Here is a 17,227-nt window from a genome sequence, read left to right as displayed (position 1 = left end):
ATATTATTGTTTGCATTGTGTTTGCTGACAAACAATGCTTTTTCACGTAAGTATGTACATTTAATTTTATGTTTTTTTTATTTTTTGTAGTACGTTTTAAACTTTTGTTTTGTTTTTTAGCTTTGTTTGATTACTTTATTTTGTATATACGATTTAATTAACTTAAAATGGAAAAGACGTTTTTAGAGGAGGATTGGAGCTTAGATCAAGAAAGTGTTGCCGAAAATGGTTCGACAATGTTTCAATTTTTAACACTATTTTATGCTAGTGTAGACATCAAAATTTCTTGTTTTTATTAAAGAAATTAAAAACTAAAAGAAACATCAATGTTGATTTTATGAAGAGGTATTTATTAAAATTGCTTTAACACTATGATAAATCATTAAAACAGTCTTATACTTTTAAGCTTTTTTTTTGCATTTTAAATGCATACTATATAGCATAGTTATGCAAAATTTTGATTAGTGTGAAAGGAATATAAAACTTCTTTACATGTTTATAACATAGACAAAATAATTAAAAAACACAACTACTTTTTTAAATGCTCAAAACATAAGGAATTATCAAACAAAAAAATTTAAAACTAATTTTGTTACAAATAAACTGTACTAAGTTTGATCTTTAATTTATTATAAGAGAAAACAGAATTGTTTAAAGCTGAAACAAAAATAAATTAAGCTTTTTATTTAATTGAAGTTCTCTATTATGTAATTACAATTTTCAGTTTTAATTGTTTAAATACATAACTTATCCATATCTAGCTTTTTTTGTTATCAATCAACATATATGCCTAAAGTTAACTGTATAAACATTTTGTTTATTTCTATATCAAATAAAAACTGGTGTAGCTTACATAACTTTTGAAGCAGCTGTTATATAAAAACAACAGAAGTTGCTATCGAGGGAATAAATGAAGCAAATGAAAATAATAATGAAGAATTTACGTTTTCAACTGGCTTAGGAGAAAATGAAACTTCTCAACAAAATTTAGAACTTAACCCTTTTGATGGTCTACCGTTTTCGTCAAACTACTTCAAGCTTTTCAAAAAAAGACAGCAACTACCTGTATGGGCGGCAAAAAATGATTTTGTTTTAGCAACTGAGGAAAGTTCGGTTGTACTAGTGAGTGGGAAGGCCGGAAGTGGAAAGAGTACTCAGGTTAAAATAGACATTCTATTTGGATAGTTCATCTAAGCCTGTCACTTTTATTATTAAAATAACTAGTTGCAAATTTTATTTTAATAAACTATATTTAGATTTTTTTTACCTGAATTTATTTTAATAGATTCCTCAATGGTGTGCAAGGCTTGCCAAAGAATCCAACTTCAAGTTTGGAACAGTAATATGCAGTCAACCGTACTTTTTGGCAACTGAATCACTTTCTATACAGGTTTAAAACTTTATTTTTTAAAATGTTTATGTTGCAATGTATCAAGTCATAAGTATTACTCCAGGTGGCTCGGGAAATGGATTTTACTTCAGTAGGAAATGAGGTTGGCTTCGAAAGTACCAGCACAAAAGCTTTTAACCAAGAAACTATTCTCAAGTAATTAATTTAAGGGTGAACAAAACTAAAAATTTCAAATGTTGTTTTACTTGTTTGTGTAAATTAGCGATATAAATGCAGTAACCTTCCAACTAGGTACGTACTACTGGTTGGGTACGCACTTTTGCGCTTTGTTCAAACTGCGTACCCAACCGGCAGTATATATCCAATAAATTTTGGTCTTAAATTAACATCATTAAGCCTAATACAAACATTTAAAACTTAAATGAAGCTAATAAAGTTTACAAATGACTCCATAAAAACAATAACTTTCAAAAAAAAAACATGTTGGTTAATATTAAGTAGTCTTGAGTATTTGTTATTATATATATTTATATTTGAATTTATATCCAACCCAACAAAGTCTTTCATCTATCTTGAATCTTTGTGTACCTTTAAATTACATAGATTACACAAAAATTACTAGTTTTATTAGATAAAGATTTGTAAAAACACTGATAATGCTTTTACTAAATTGTTTTTATTCTAAAAAGCTAATTTAGGGTTATAAAAATTTACTTCAGCTTACTTTTTATTTAGCAAGTGTTACATTTTATCTGGTTACCTTTGTATAAAACACAGTTATAAATGACAAAATGGTGTGATGCTCTTAGGAGAAAAGACTGGTTTTCATAGTCAATATTGGCAGTAATTGGTATAAGAAAGAGTGTTTAAGAATTTTATTAGTTGACTTTTTACTTACTTTGTTTGTATGTATTTATCATGGTTACCGCAATCTTAGGTAACTAAGGCTAATCAGGACCATAAGGCTAGCTTTAATTTTTTTTTTAACTCTGTTTGTTTTGATTTGATTTTTTAACACAGCATTTTTCAGTTAAAACGTGTGTACCATACCGGCAGTGCGTACCTAGGAAATGCGTACGTAGTTGACAGGTTACTGTCGTTTTAAAATGTAATAATCAATTGCTTTAAACAAATTTAGTTGTGGTTACAATTTTTAAGTGACCGCAATTTTGTCGAGCGGATTTGGAATTTGTAACAGTTATTTTAATTTAATTTTTTTTAGGTTTTGTACAGACGAAATTCTGTTGCGAGAAATGACGGATGATCCTTTTCTTCAAATGTATAACTATGTTATTGTAGACGAATTTCAAGAAAGAACAACTTTCACCGATCTAATATTAGCTTTATTGAGGTGTTCTAGTAATTCTATTTTTACCAATTAGTTTTAATCAAGAACTAATTATTTTTGAAAATATTTGAAAGCTATTTGAAGTAATTTTTTAATATTTTTTTGTTGTTTATATACTGTATATTTACACTATAAAAAGTGAGAACGTGTCAAAATTGCACGACGTTACTAAATTGCACGAGGGCAAAAAAAAATGCACGATGATACTTTTGCACGAAGACAAACTTGAACGGAGGATTATTTTTGCACGAGAGTAAAATAAAATTTTTAACAAAAAAAAACTTAAAAAAAAAAGCTACCGACCGAGAGTAAGGGTTAGGTTTAACAGTGATAGTAAAAAAAAATTAAAATCAATAAAAAATTGAAAAAAAAACTTAAACAAAAATCGACTTGAGAAAAAATGTCTCCGTGCAAAAATGTCTGCTCGTGCAAAAGTGTCTTCGTGCAAAAGTGTCTCCGTGCAATTTTAAGGTCGTGTAATTTTGCTCCCTCGTGCAGTTTTGTCCCCTCATGCAATTTTGTACGCTCGTGTAAATTTGACAGCTCCACATAAAAGGTAGTACTTTTATAGTTTAACTTTGCTATTTTGATAACTCTCTGATTAAAAGATCTACTCTAATATTCAAACTATTTTTAATGATAGAAATTTTTATAAAACTTTTAGTTTTAACAGAGATTATGTAGGTTTTTATTTTAAACTTCAAACTTTAAAATCACTTCTCTAAATAGAAGGCTTATTTTAGTTTCAAAATACCAAAGGTATAATTTTTTAAATATAAATACATATATCGATTAATAATTTTGTTTACTAATTTGCAGTGTATAAGATTTGAAATAAATTTAAAGTTTTAAAAGTGTTTAAAACATTTTGTTTTCTGAATTTTATACCTGCAGTTGTTTTTGAATAAAATAACTTCCATTATTTAATTAAAGTTTGAACTGTTGACCAAAATATAAAGTGCTAGTTTAACTTTAACTAATCATAAAAAACTCTAGAATAGTTGTTAGCCAGCGCGAAGAACTTCGAATAGTTGTAATTTCACTTGATCATGAAATGAGTAAACTAGAAGAGTTTTTTGAGGAGGTTCCAATAGTAGATCTTTACTTTCTAGAACTGTCATCGAGTTCGGACATTATAAATGATGATGAAGCTGACTCTTGTAAAGTTGATACTGAAAATGATAAAGAAAAAAAGCGATATGAAAGTGTTAGTTTAGTTTAAAAAGTTAGCGTGACATTTTTACCTTTCTTTAAATTAAAGAAAACAACTTTCGCAGCTAACTTTTTTTCGAACTAGTTTACTCATTTATAATGAAAATTAAAAACACAAAACGAAATTTTGTAAAATATTAGTTAGTATAAAAAGGAAATATATACCTTCACATTAATCAGTGTTTTTTTAATAAAAATTGCTAAAACGTGTTTATGTTATAAACATATTTATATGTTTAAATTTTTTTAGTGTATTAAGACATGAAGTTAAATTAATATCAATTAGATTATACTCGAATAAAATAAAACTTTTACGTTGTAATCCTTTATTTATTTTTTTAGTTATCAAAAATAGTAGTACTAAAATTTGTTTTAGATAAAGTCAGATTTATTTTCTTTATTTAAGATTTCTTCGCTTGGTACCAACAACTATAATTTTCATTATTATTGCAGTATTTATTTCGGCTATCACCAACAAAGTTGTAACGTTTTTTGCCATCGATAATAAACGATGAACTTTACCGCACGATCAACAACAACAGCATCCGCTGAAATACATACTGACTAAAACTGATTAAAACGAGCGTAGAGATTAAAATCTCATAATAAGCTGACAATGTCTGAGCTGTAAATGATTTGACTGCGTCAATTTTTTGGACTTTACCCGCAATGGTCGCTTCAGTGCTATTGCATTTAATACCACTTGGTTAAATCACAATAGTTGTTTCTCGCGACTATGCCTGCCTGACAAGTCCTAACAAGGACGAAACCGGTCATAGGTTGTCGTGAATGCGGTGAAGTTCAATATTATTGCTTAAATACTCTCTTATAGTGTCAGTTTTTTAAACTGTTAAATAAATTTATTTAAATCTCCTGTTAATGACAATTTATGCTTAGGAAATGGTAAAAGTAGAGCAGTCAGTTATACAGTCATCGACTCAGGATTACTGCCGGGCTGTTGTAAACCTTGTTTCCAACCTACATTGCAGCAATAAGGAAGAAGGAAACTTTTTAGTTTATCTTCCTTGTCCTAAAGTACGTTGATAAGGTGTAGTATTAATCTGGTAGAACTATATTAAACTGAATTATATTTGTACTAAAAATTACAGTCTTTTTTATCTCATCAAAATCTAAATAGTTAAATATACAATTTTTATGTTTGTTTAAAAAAAAGAAGAATATTAACTTCTTTGTTTAGTAATTTATATACTATTTCAACTTTAGCTTAAATAGTTTAATTCTGGCTTGTTGTCTATTTTACACTTTTATAATTTGCTTCAAAATATACTGAGAAAGAAAAAAAATGTTTTGAGCAGAGGGAAGATTAAAGCATACAGCAGATGATATCTGAAATACACTAAATAAAGAAATTTAAAACAAAAAAAGTTAAGTATTTCAATATCCCTATTCTCTTAGTTTTAATTAGCGGTGTATAACAAAATGCATAAAGAATCCTAGGAAGACTATAACTTTATAATAGAAATTTAAATTTGTAAGTTACCACAATAGACGTCTTATACATTTTCATTAATAATTTGTCAAATATGTTAGAAAATATTTTAGAGGTGGAAACTTCAAAAAGAAAAACATGTGTACAAATTTTAAGTCAAATTTTTTTTTCTACCAAGCATTATAAAACTATATCGAAAACTAGTAAAGCTATCAGTCTTAATAGTTAAGTGTGTGTAAAACTTTAATATAGTTTTATATATTCTAATTAATAATATTAGAAACTTGAGTGTATTAGTATTTAAAACTATCACTAAATAAGGTTTTTACTTAAAGTCAAAAATTAAGCATTATTTCTAAATATAGTTAGCAAGAGTAAAGTTTCTGCAATAATTTACAAAACTTATTAAAGTAGTTTATATAATAAAGCAGAAATTTATAAAACTAAAATAGTTTTAAGACTAAATAAGTGCATAACTCATTTACAAATAAATGAGATGATAGAGAAATTTTTTGATTAATAAAATTTAAATTAATTAAATACCTAATATTTTTGAAAAAGTAGTTATTAGCCGTCGTCATCAAATTTAAATTGACAAAAATAACATAAAGTCTGGTTTAAGATTAATAAACATATTGGACTTAGTTGAGCAAACAGAAAAGTATTAAAAATTCAACTGTTTTCTCACATATTTCTTCAAATATTATAAAATAAAATTTTCAAACCAGTTTTAGACATTTCTAATGTGTTTAGAAAATACCTTAAAACTTTATATGATAATGAATTTTTAATTTCAATGACACATACCTTGAGTAAATGCTATAGATCAACGCATTAAAACATTGTTTTAATTTAACTGTTGAAATAGTACACATTATACGGATATATTTGTTTTAATATACGTAATATTAACCTGACAATTTAATCTCAATGTGTGTAACTTTTATTTTATTTTATAATATACCTCTCGTAAGTAAGTCCTGAAGTACTTTTAACACATAATTTTTTAGATAGTTTAATTAGTTATACAGTCATATTAGTAAAAAAATAACTAAAAGTTACGCAGTAAGTCTTAGATGTAAGCTGCATTTTTTAAATACATTTTACATAAATTTTTATAGTTTTTTTTTCAAATATAAATATATAAAAGATTGTGCAAAACAATCTCCTATAAAACTTTAAAATAAGTTCAAATCATAAACATTATAAAAAATAACAAAATATTAACATTTTGTAGACTAAATTCATAACTACGGAAAAACTTGTTAACTGTTTTCCAATTTAAGTATAAACCAAAAATTTAGTTAGTTTAATTCTTGTTTTTGAAACGTTTTGATACCATGTTAAAATAGAAAAAAAAAACTATAAAGTAATTACAACAGTTTCAATGCTGAATTAAGAATTAGTTGTAGATACATAGATAAAAAAACTTAAGAAAAAAAGAGGTACAGTCATACATAAAAAAAATTTACGCTCATAAAAGTCACAAACTGAAAAATAGAAATAAAAGTTCTATATAATTCTTTAAAAAAAAGTTAGGAAACTGCCACAGTGGTGCTAAAAAGTATTTTATTTACTAGGCATATCAAACAACTAGAAACACTTTCTATTTTTATTTTTTGCTTTTTTTTTCTTATTAGAAACTAGTTAGAGAGGTATCTAATGTACTGAATAACTTATGTCATTAGACTCCTAAAGTTAAAGCTACAATTAAAATAAAATATATTAGTCATTTATTTCTCTAGTTTTGTATACAACTTTTGTATATGTGTGTTTACTTTGATGAAGTGACCGAATCGTTAAAACTAATATCTGCAGAAATTTGTTTTTATTCTGTATAAAACTTTAAATAAAAGTTATAACAATTAGGATTTAAATATTTGTATAATGTATGATAATGATATAATGCTTTTTGTTATAAATATTACTATGCTTGAATAACTATCGTTTAAAGCATTTCAGTTTATGCAAATTTGAAAAAAGTAGACAAACTTACTCAATTAAAAACAATTTTAATTTTCAGGATGTTTATGAGGTAGCTGATCATATTTCAAGAGAACTTGCAATCAGAATTTTGCGAGAAGAAAACGCAAAAGAATTTAGAATATCACAGATTCATCATCAGCTACCGGCTGGCGCTCAACAAGTTTGCAAACAGTTTATCGTATACATAGCCCAGATCTTTTTTTTTTTCCTTCTTCTTGGTTATAAAAGTTTCAAATAAGTCTATTTTTATATAAGAACTAGTTTTCTTTTATCTTAGAGTGTTTACGAACAAGAAACAAACAATCAAAACGTCTCAGATGACAATCATGAGTATACTAGCCCAAATGAAATGCGTCATATTATTATTAGTGATGAAATAACTGAATCTTGTTTTTCGTTAGACAACATTAGTGTTGTAATTGACACCGACCACACATATATAAGTGTAAGTAATTTTGGTTTTAATTTTGTTTTAGTTTTTAAAATTTATACAAGTTACTTTTCTTTATTTTAAACTTACATTTAAGTAATAATTTTTCACTTTACTGTTATTATAGGTAGACTTATTCAATTTCAAAAAAAAGTTAGAACATATAATGCAAAACAATTAGATAAAAACTTGGTTGCTTAATTAAAAAGCTTTAGTTCAACAAATATATACCAAAAACATTTTAAAAGCCTTTAATTTATAATAGATGTACTGCGATTCAGTTTACTAAAGTTAAATGAAACACCTATTCCTAAAAATAAATTACCGTCAAAGTTAAACAAAAACACTATCTCGAATACAGTATAATAGAAATATACAAACATTAATTTAAAACAGATACGTTGTAAAAATAATCTGTTGTATAATTATAATGTATGCTTTCTTTGATATATTATTTTTTGTATTTAAGGTATAAACTTTTTAAATCTTACAAAAAAACAAAAAAAATGCCGTCTTAGTAAAAAAATATATAAAAGTTTATAATATTAAATATTTTTTTTGTGCCACTGTTTATATTAAATAAGTATGCATTATTCAAACTTTATAAACTTCAGTTTAATAATTGTAACAATGTTTAAAAAAATTTGCATCACTTTAAATAGTACTTTTTTGAAACAGAAAAGAACAATATTTTTAAATTAAGTTTTTCTTTAGTTTTAGAACAAAATGTTTAATGAATAAAAAATAATATATATAATTTAAAATTTGTACTTTTACTACTAGAAGAGTAAAACATAACCAAATGTACTTTTTGATCGTTTCAATAGATAGGTTTTTCAATAAAATATTTTATGAAGTTTTCATTACAGCACTTCAATAGCAGATTTCGAACTCACCACGAAACATTTAGAAAAATATCTTATACTAGTTCAAAATTAAGACTTAGTCGATGCAAACCTGACGGAAATTATTTCAAGTTAAACTTTGTTGACCTAAAAGATGTATGCTTGTCTTCTGTTGTTTAAATAAATGTTTATAGCTAAACTATAGTTTCAAATGCATAAAAAAACTCTGTTAAATTGATATAAATAATTTTTCGTGTTTTAACTTACAATGGCAAAAAACTTACTAAAATTAATAATTTAATTTATATTTGTTTGTTTATGTATATTCTTGAAACTAAAGTTTTTAAAAAGTAGAGTGTTTGTATAAATACATTTAATTAAAGTGTAAAAATCAATTTATCTATAACTTTCAATCTTAGATCAATTTCAATTCTAAAAAACACTTAAACTTATATTATATACAAAAAAATTGTATTTAAATAAGTCAAACGAAAACATTGGTGAAAGTCTACAGAGCTTAAGCCTAGACTCTCATATGCCGTGAGACTAGTTCATGTCAACAAGAGGTCTGATCATATCAATTCGATTATCAGACCACAACCCTTCGGTAGACTGAGGCCGGTTTCGTCCTGATTAGGATACATCAGTCAGTCACATCAGACTGACTGATTAGTCCTAATCAGGACGAAACCGTTCTCAGTCTACCGAAAGCTTGTGGCCTGATGATCGAATTGATATGATCAAACATTTTGTTAAATAAGATAAATTTTAACTACATAAGGTTGTTTAAATAACTATTTTAAAAAAGCTTTTAAGTTTACATACACTTTTATAAAGTTTTAATAAGTTTTAATAAAATTTAACAATTTTTACTTTCTCTAAAAATTTTAAAAACCTATGTAAAGGTTAGACAGTTTTAGTACAAGCACAAATGTTTACAAATTTAGTATAATAAAAATAAAAATTGAAAGGAAAAAAGTTTCTTGTATTTCAAAATGTTTAAACTGCTATTTCTAATAGTAAGTAGTATGACAATTACTAGGAAATGCAACCTCCGAGAAACTTACCTAAAATAACTACTTCTGAACTAAGTGAAGCAATTTTATTGATGAAACGTGTCCTTTTTAAACTAAATGTACCGTATTCGCAATGTCAACTACTCGATCCACCAAGTAAGTTATTCAAGTGAGGAACTATAAGTATTGAACAGTTTTTTAAACAAACAGTTTTAACATCTTAGTAAAAATATCATATTTAAAACTTTTACTTAACTATAATTTGCCTTAAAAGTAAAAATTATAAAAAAACTTGAACTGTCAAACAAATGAAAAAATAACAAAATAAAAATATAACGTTAACAAATATAGCAATGAAACAATTTTCTTATTAGAAGTTAAAGATTTTGTAACATATTTACTCGAATATCAGTATAACAAAATTGTTTATTTTTTTTCTCAATATGTTTAATAACATAGTTTAAAGACTAACTCATCTAACTGTTAAAAGTTTTTTATGTTTAAAAAATTCAGTTCAAACGCAATTTAAATAAAATCGAGTAATAAGTTATTAAATAGATCCCGAAGCCTACATGTTAGCACTAGAAGAATTAGATTATCACGGAGCATTGGATGAAAACGGAGGCTTATCAGACCTTGGTATTGTGATGAGTGAAATACCACTGCCCATATCTCAGGCAAAAACAATTATTAGCAGCTGCGGTGAAGACTGTACTGAAGTTTGTTTTATAAAATGTTTGTGTAACAAGTTGTTTTATGTGCTTTAGATTATTTGAAATATGGTTTTAGTAGAAGTGATTTTTGTTTTTCAATACTAATCTTGAATAAAAGTATTAGTTTACTTTATTGTATTCAGAAAAAAAATTAATGTGAGCATGTAGTTTAATAATAAAGGTAGATCAACAAAAAAAAATCGGCGAAAGTCAGCAGAGCAGAAGACTGGACTTTCGTTTGCCGTGAGACAAGCTCAAGTTTAACAAAGTGGTTGATCATGCCAATTCGATTATCAGAACACAAGTTTCGGTAGACTGAGACCGGTTTCGTCCTTATTAGTCTGACTTATTATTTTCGGTTGTGACTGACTGATGAGTCCTAATAAGGACGGAACCAGTCTCAGTCTACCGAAACTTGTGGTCTGATGATCGAATTGGCATGATCAACCATTTTTTATAATAAAGGTAGTTTTGAACTTAGAATTGCATCTAGTAATGGTCAAAGTTTTGGAAAATCATAGACGATGAAACTTTAATCTAACTGTTATTCAACTTATAAAACATAAAAACTACACTATCTAAAGTATTTTCACAGGAAGTTACTACAATCATGGCAATGCTGAACTCTCCATCATGTTTTAACGAATCAGATGATGCACACATAAAGTTCTGCCATACTAGTGGAGACCACTTTACTCTTTTAAATACTTACAATCAGTATATCAAAAGTATGAATACCATGTATACTTTTAATAACAAATTTTGATAAATGTTTATTTTTTTTTCAAATTCAACAGCTTGTTACCATCTATTAGAATACTTTAAAGCTTAAATTTAAATTATTTGAAATAGCTGTAATATTTTTTACTACACAGTTATGCTTTTTTTTCGAAATATTAATTCACAACTTGTTGAGGCATTGTTTAAATTTATCAAAAATCTGGTAAAACTAGCAGAAAAACTAAGATTAGATATTACCTGAATAAAAATCTTGTTCATTTTTTTTTCTGACGCAACTACAATAAGTCAATTTATTTTAACAAATTGAAACGTAGATAATCTGTCTGATTTGTGGTGCTCTCGAAATGGTTTAATTCCTCAGTCTTTAAAAGCTGCACATAAAAAAAGACAAGAAATGTTGTCAATGATGGAATCCCTAGAATTACCTATCAGTAAGCCTGTAGAGAATCAAAAAGTTATGGAAACAAGTGTTAAAAAGGCGTTATTAGCCGGCTACTTCATGCAAGTAAGTTACATACTTCTACTGTTATTACATTTAAAGCAAATTAAAATCATTTCATGACTTTTAATCTGCGTTGTAAACTGATTTTAAAGTTTTTGACGATTAATAAACCATATATATGAGTAAAATTTACTTTAAGTAAGTAACTTTAAACAAAATACAGTTTAATTGTTGTTAACGCAATTTTAAAAGGTATAAAAAGATAAAAAATTAGCAAAATTTCAAACAACTTAAATCAATTTATTAAACACTAAAACGCAAATTAAAAGTATTTGGTGTACAATAGTGACTCTTGGTGCTCGAGTCATACACCACACTAAAATACTTTCAAAGACATTATAAATATAAAGTTTTTAAAGAATTTGAAATAAAATTGTATACGAAATATTGAAAAAAGACCTATAACTTTTATGCTAATTAAGATAAAATAGCAATTTTTTTTTTCAATTCAATAGTTGGTTAAGCTTTAAGTTTTTTGATTCTTCTTGATTTAAAATATGTGTTTAAAATACGTTTTACCACAGTTGCCAGATTAGTTGTATTGCACCACAATTACTCATTCATGAAATTTTAAGTTAAACAGCTAACGTTTACGTATTTACCATGATTTTTTGCATGTTAGAAATCTTAAATTATGTCAACCCTGGTTTCCACCATGGCTTAAAACTGCTGGTTTTTTAAGTCAAGTTGTGTTTATTGAATATAAAATTAAAATGGTTACAAATCATTAACTTTAGATAAGTCACTTAAACTTTTTAGGAAGTTCTGAATGTTGATTTCAGTTTATATAAAAACAAAAATATGAAATACATACTTACAAAACTTAGGAAGCTTTCCTGTGATAATTTAACAGTTTTATAGTGTTTCATAAAATATATGTGTTCTTAAATAAGCAAGATATATGTATATAAACATTTGTAATTCTTTATTTAACAACTATAAGTTTATTAACAAAAAAATTTAATATGGTAGAGTAAAATTTTTAAAGGGTGTGAATAATGTTTAAATACAGAGAAATGTTATTGAAATACTTAACAAATAATCTAAAAATATCATTAGTTAACTTACGACATAAAGATAAATAAAAAGTCTGGTTAAATGAGCTTTGTAAAATTTTAAAGGTTAGGCTTTTGAGTGTATTAGTTTTGTTAAATATTTTTATTAAAAACTAATACCTTTGTACATTAGATCTATTTATTTAGTTTAAAGTAATTTTCTTTACAAGGCTTTTATTAATTGATTTATTTGTTGGAATTTAAGAAATCTAGCATGTATAAAACTTGCTTAGAATTTAACACGTTTCAAAGCTTCACAATTATAAAGACTTTTTATACTGAATAGTTATTGTTAAATATGCTTCAAAGATATTTATTTATATTAAAAGTTCCAAATAAAATAGTAGTTATAGAAATTTATACAGTTTAGTATTATCAACAACAAAAATATTTAAAGTCTAACTAAGAAAAATTAAAAAGATTAAAATAATTAATTTGTTATAACATTTAAAAATTTGTTCAAAACCTTGTAGTTTATTGTAAGTGAAACAAACTAATCATAAAAAATAAACTTTGAACTAATTTAATCAAATAATATTATATATTTACGTACATTATAGTATACCGTAATTATCTTTTATCACTCTCATTTTAACTTTTAGATAGCACGAGACATGGATGAATGTGGCAACTACCACATAATTCGGGACAAGCACACAGCTCGAATACATCCTGATTCGAAGATTAAATCATATCCTAAATGGATGATTTACAACCAGTTTCATTTGTCCGTAAATAATTTTTTGTCTTGCGTGTGCAGTGTTACTCCCACTATGTAAGTTGATTTGCTTTTTTTTTTATCTTATGTAGTCTAAAAAATAACAAATGACTAGACATATATGTTTGTTCAACTTTTTTCGCGACTAATCATTAAACAGAACGATAATTGTTTTGTAAGTATAATAGTACTTTTATTAAAACTGTATACTACGGTTTTTAAAATAAACTAATGTTTAAGATTTCCGATTGAATGTATTTATAGCTGAATTTTCATACTAAAAAATATATTTTAAAGTTATTCTATTATAAGTCTTACTAGTATTTTTAAATACGTAATTTTAACACATATTCTACTAAAAGCAGATTTAAAAACTTTAAAAAAAGACCATTAAAGTAAAGTATACAGTAATTTAGAGTAAAAAAAACCTACATTTATTTTATTATTAATTTTTTCATCTTTACACAAAATAATATTTTTTTAACTAGTTTTGATGTTGAGTATGAAGAGAAAATTTGAGTTGAAGTATCGATAGCAAAAAAAAAACTTCCGTTAGTAGTAAACAAATATTTAAAACTTTTGAATCATATTAAAACAATAACCAAAAAGTTAGCACAGCCGAAATTTAGTTTTAAGTAAATAGATTACGATAAAAAAACACTTTCTCAAAGTATTTTAAATATCAACTAGCTGATACACTTATTATACTAGAAAACACATCTACATTAAAAACACTTTTTTAGATAATTTTCAAGCAATATAACGATTTTTATTTTAATATATTGATAATAATGTTACATTGTCTTGATAACTTTTGTTTCAAAAAAAAATCGTGTTTTACTTTTATTTACTTTACCTAATTAAATTTAAAAAATACTAAGCCTAGAACTTTGATGATATGAATTAATGAAAAATTACCAAGTTTTTTTTTAAATCGTCCTCTCTTTTGCTATTTTACTGCTTATTGTCCATGAACTATTAAAATCTTTACTTTAGTGAAATCTGCTCTATATACAGTACGATGCATTTTCATATAATTTAATTCGGTTCTTTATTTTTTTTCGGTTTTTATGTATTATAAATACAAAACGCGGCTTATGCATTATTACGGGTTAATACTCAAGCTTTTTGTATAAATATTTATTACGCGCAAGTAAATGATATTTCTGAGCATAAAGCTTCAAATCTTATACATATACAATAAAAATGTTTGTTTCATGTTAAATTAAATTTTTACATGTATGGTTAGTTTTTTGAATGTCAAGCTAGACTAAATTTACAACTTAGACTATAACTTCAAACGGATAATTTACTTAAAGTTTCAAGTAAGTTTAATCTAACATTGCATAAGTTTAGATTAAGATTTTTAAATTTAATTTTCTAATGATGGATAAGTGTTTTTATAGGTATTATAACGTAAACATACTTAAAGACTTTGGTAAGCTTAATTTCTCTAGTAAGCGTACTTTTATATACAATAACAATCAACTAATTAAATAAACAATTATTTATCAATTTTGAAGATTATATTTATATTAAATTTAAAGTTAAGCTTCGTATGCTTTTTATTTAGAACAACCTCTTCAAACTACTAAAAGTTTGTTTGTGGTCTTTATTCAAACTTTTTAAATTACTATAAATAGAAACTTTTACATGACAGTTTGTTTTTAAGTTTTAAACTTATTAAAGCATCATAAACTATTTCTACACCGAGTTTTTTTTTAATTATATATTTTTTTGTTCTATCGTTAGTACTACTTTTACTAAAAAAAAAAACTAAAAACAGACTAAATGTTTTTCTACAATTATTAAATTGCAAAATTTTCTGTGCATAAAACTTTTAAATATTGTTGTCTTTTACTTTTGTTTATTATAAAAACCTTGTAAATTTAACAAGAGTCAATTCACCTTGACAGACTTATTCTTAATATTAAAGAAGTGAAACTTAATCATTTTTTCGTTACTGAATAATCCATCTAGACGACTATCCGCTTTGTACAAAAATTAAAATGCACGAAGTCCTTCAAAAAAAGACTTAAACGTATAAATACAAATATTTAACGAACGTTTTCTAATTTTTTATTTGAAGACGCAAAACTAAACTTAAGTGTATTAACTTTTAATAAAAATATCAATCTAATACAAAATACAAACAACTGATCTAAAAGTCGCTTTTTTTACATATTAAAACTTTCATTACATTTTTTATAAATTTAGTTCTTTGCATTAAAGATTGTTTGTATTTGATTTAGTTATGTTTTTATACTGATTGATAATGAAAAAAAAATCTATTGTAAAATAAATTAAGAAGAACAATATTTAGCAGTAGCAACAAGCTTCATCAAGTTTTTTGGTGTGTTAGATTTGTCCTGGACAAGGCGTTAAAAGGTATCTGTGGTGTACGACTCGATAACCGAAATGTTTTTTGTACACCAGGTCATGGGACCAAACATTTTGAGCCTTTTTTTTGTTGTTCAATAAACTATTATTATAGTTATATTTATATATATGTACAACGTTTGAATTTATCAATTTTACATGTGACAAGTAACTTACAACTAAGAACAAATTCATGAACAGGATAGCAGAAATTGTTCCGGCTAGTTACCTAATGAATCTTCCTGTAAGTGAAAGCCAGGAAATTTTACAGAAGAAACTGAAAAAACTCAAGCAACAGCCCTCTTCATCAACTGATGTTGTGCCTGCAGATACGGGCGATGTTGACGTGATCACACAAGCAATGCGTGATCTCACATATGCGTACAACTCTTCACAGAACTTTATTCGTCAGAACTCAGAATATATTAATAATGAAGCTCAGTGTGTTATACAGTAAAAGTTTTTATTTTTTGTTTTCATACTTTAACTTTCCTTCGAAAATAGATTACTGATTTATTAAAAAGCGTTGGGGTTTAGAGATTGTTTTACCGTTGTGAATTAATTAGCCAAACCCCTTTAAATTTTTTCTTTTTTTCTTCCCGTTGTTTTCTTATACATTTTTACAATACAGTAAGTTCTAAAAATCAGTTTCAATATATTTTTAATTCTATTATAGATAAAGGATTTCCAAAGCGGGTATTATCGCCCTTTTAGGGTTATTTTACCTGTTTAGATGGCGTTTATCAATAAGATTAAAAAGTTTAAATGGGCATATCTGTAAAAAAGAGAAGTACTTTTTAAATATCCGTTAAGGAGTAGTAATGAAAATTAGTTAAGGAAATTCTTTTTAAGTTAAAAGTTTTGGAATTGCTGATAGAGTTATGTGCAATAATTTTTTTTAGTAAAAGCTTTTTTATAGCCTAATAAACAATACAGAACTTTTTAAAATGTTTTTTTTTTTGCTAAATGTAATTTATTTTCGTATAATCATCTTTCTATTTAGTCGACATTAACTATTTATGGTGCTTTATTTATTTGAATTTTGTCAGATAAACCTTTTTACAACGTGAAATCCATTTAAACGTAAATATTTTTCTTTAATTTACTGTATAAAGATTTTTATTTTGAAATAAATTTATACAAAAACTTGTAATGCTTTAGGTGTAAAAAGTTTAGTGCCTTGTATTGCACAACTTTGTTATTAATACTTAAGTTGCTTCAATTCAACTTAAAGTTTAATAAACATTATCTAAATTAAGACAAAATTTAGGTAAACTTATTTTTCATCATAGTAAAAACTTTTTGGACTTTTTATTTTTTTCATTTAGTTGTTAGTATTTAATTGTCTTTCAATTATTTTATTTTCATGTTTGATTTAAAAAGTATTTTAGCATATAATTCTTAAAGCTTATAATTCATATAATATATACTTGTAAGCAAATTTATTTCTTATTCGTAAATACTGTTTACCGTATAACTAA

General features: G+C 25.5%; 1 protein-coding gene across 1 annotated transcript; it reads left to right on the top strand.

Annotated features, from left to right (window-relative positions):
- Positions 1-118: 118 nt before the first annotated feature.
- Positions 119-16,952, top strand: LOC145831261 (putative pre-mRNA-splicing factor ATP-dependent RNA helicase DHX32). The gene is made up of 16 exons (XM_082938439.1): positions 119-228; positions 890-1,158; positions 1,286-1,390; positions 1,455-1,546; positions 2,574-2,702; positions 3,696-3,906; positions 4,809-4,946; positions 7,385-7,507; positions 7,625-7,792; positions 8,647-8,778; positions 9,665-9,794; positions 10,197-10,357; positions 10,947-11,079; positions 11,407-11,597; positions 13,252-13,424; positions 15,948-16,952. Exons 1-16 carry the CDS (start codon positions 168-170, stop codon positions 16,201-16,203), a joined length of 2,472 nt encoding a protein of 823 aa, XP_082794565.1. The 5' UTR covers positions 119-167; the 3' UTR covers positions 16,204-16,952.
- Positions 16,953-17,227: the final 275 nt, after the last annotated feature.

Source organism: Thalia democratica, chromosome 3 (genome assembly GCF_965202585.1).
Source record: "Thalia democratica chromosome 3, ktThaDemo2.hap1.1, whole genome shotgun sequence".
NCBI classification, from domain to species: domain Eukaryota; kingdom Metazoa; phylum Chordata; class Thaliacea; order Salpida; family Salpidae; genus Thalia; species Thalia democratica.
The sequence above is the reverse complement of the archived record's forward strand: the minus strand, read 5'-3'. Positions and strand labels throughout refer to the sequence as shown.

Coding starts and splice junctions, on each gene's coding strand:
- LOC145831261 (XM_082938439.1), top strand. CDS start 168: ATGGAAAAGACGTTTTTAGAGGAGGATTGGAGCTTAGATCAAGAAAGT. Junction 9,795..10,196: donor TCAACTACTCGATCCACCAA/GTAAGTTATTCA, acceptor GTTATTAAATAG/ATCCCGAAGCCTACATGTTA. Junction 11,598..13,251: donor TAGCCGGCTACTTCATGCAA/GTAAGTTACATA, acceptor TTTAACTTTTAG/ATAGCACGAGACATGGATGA.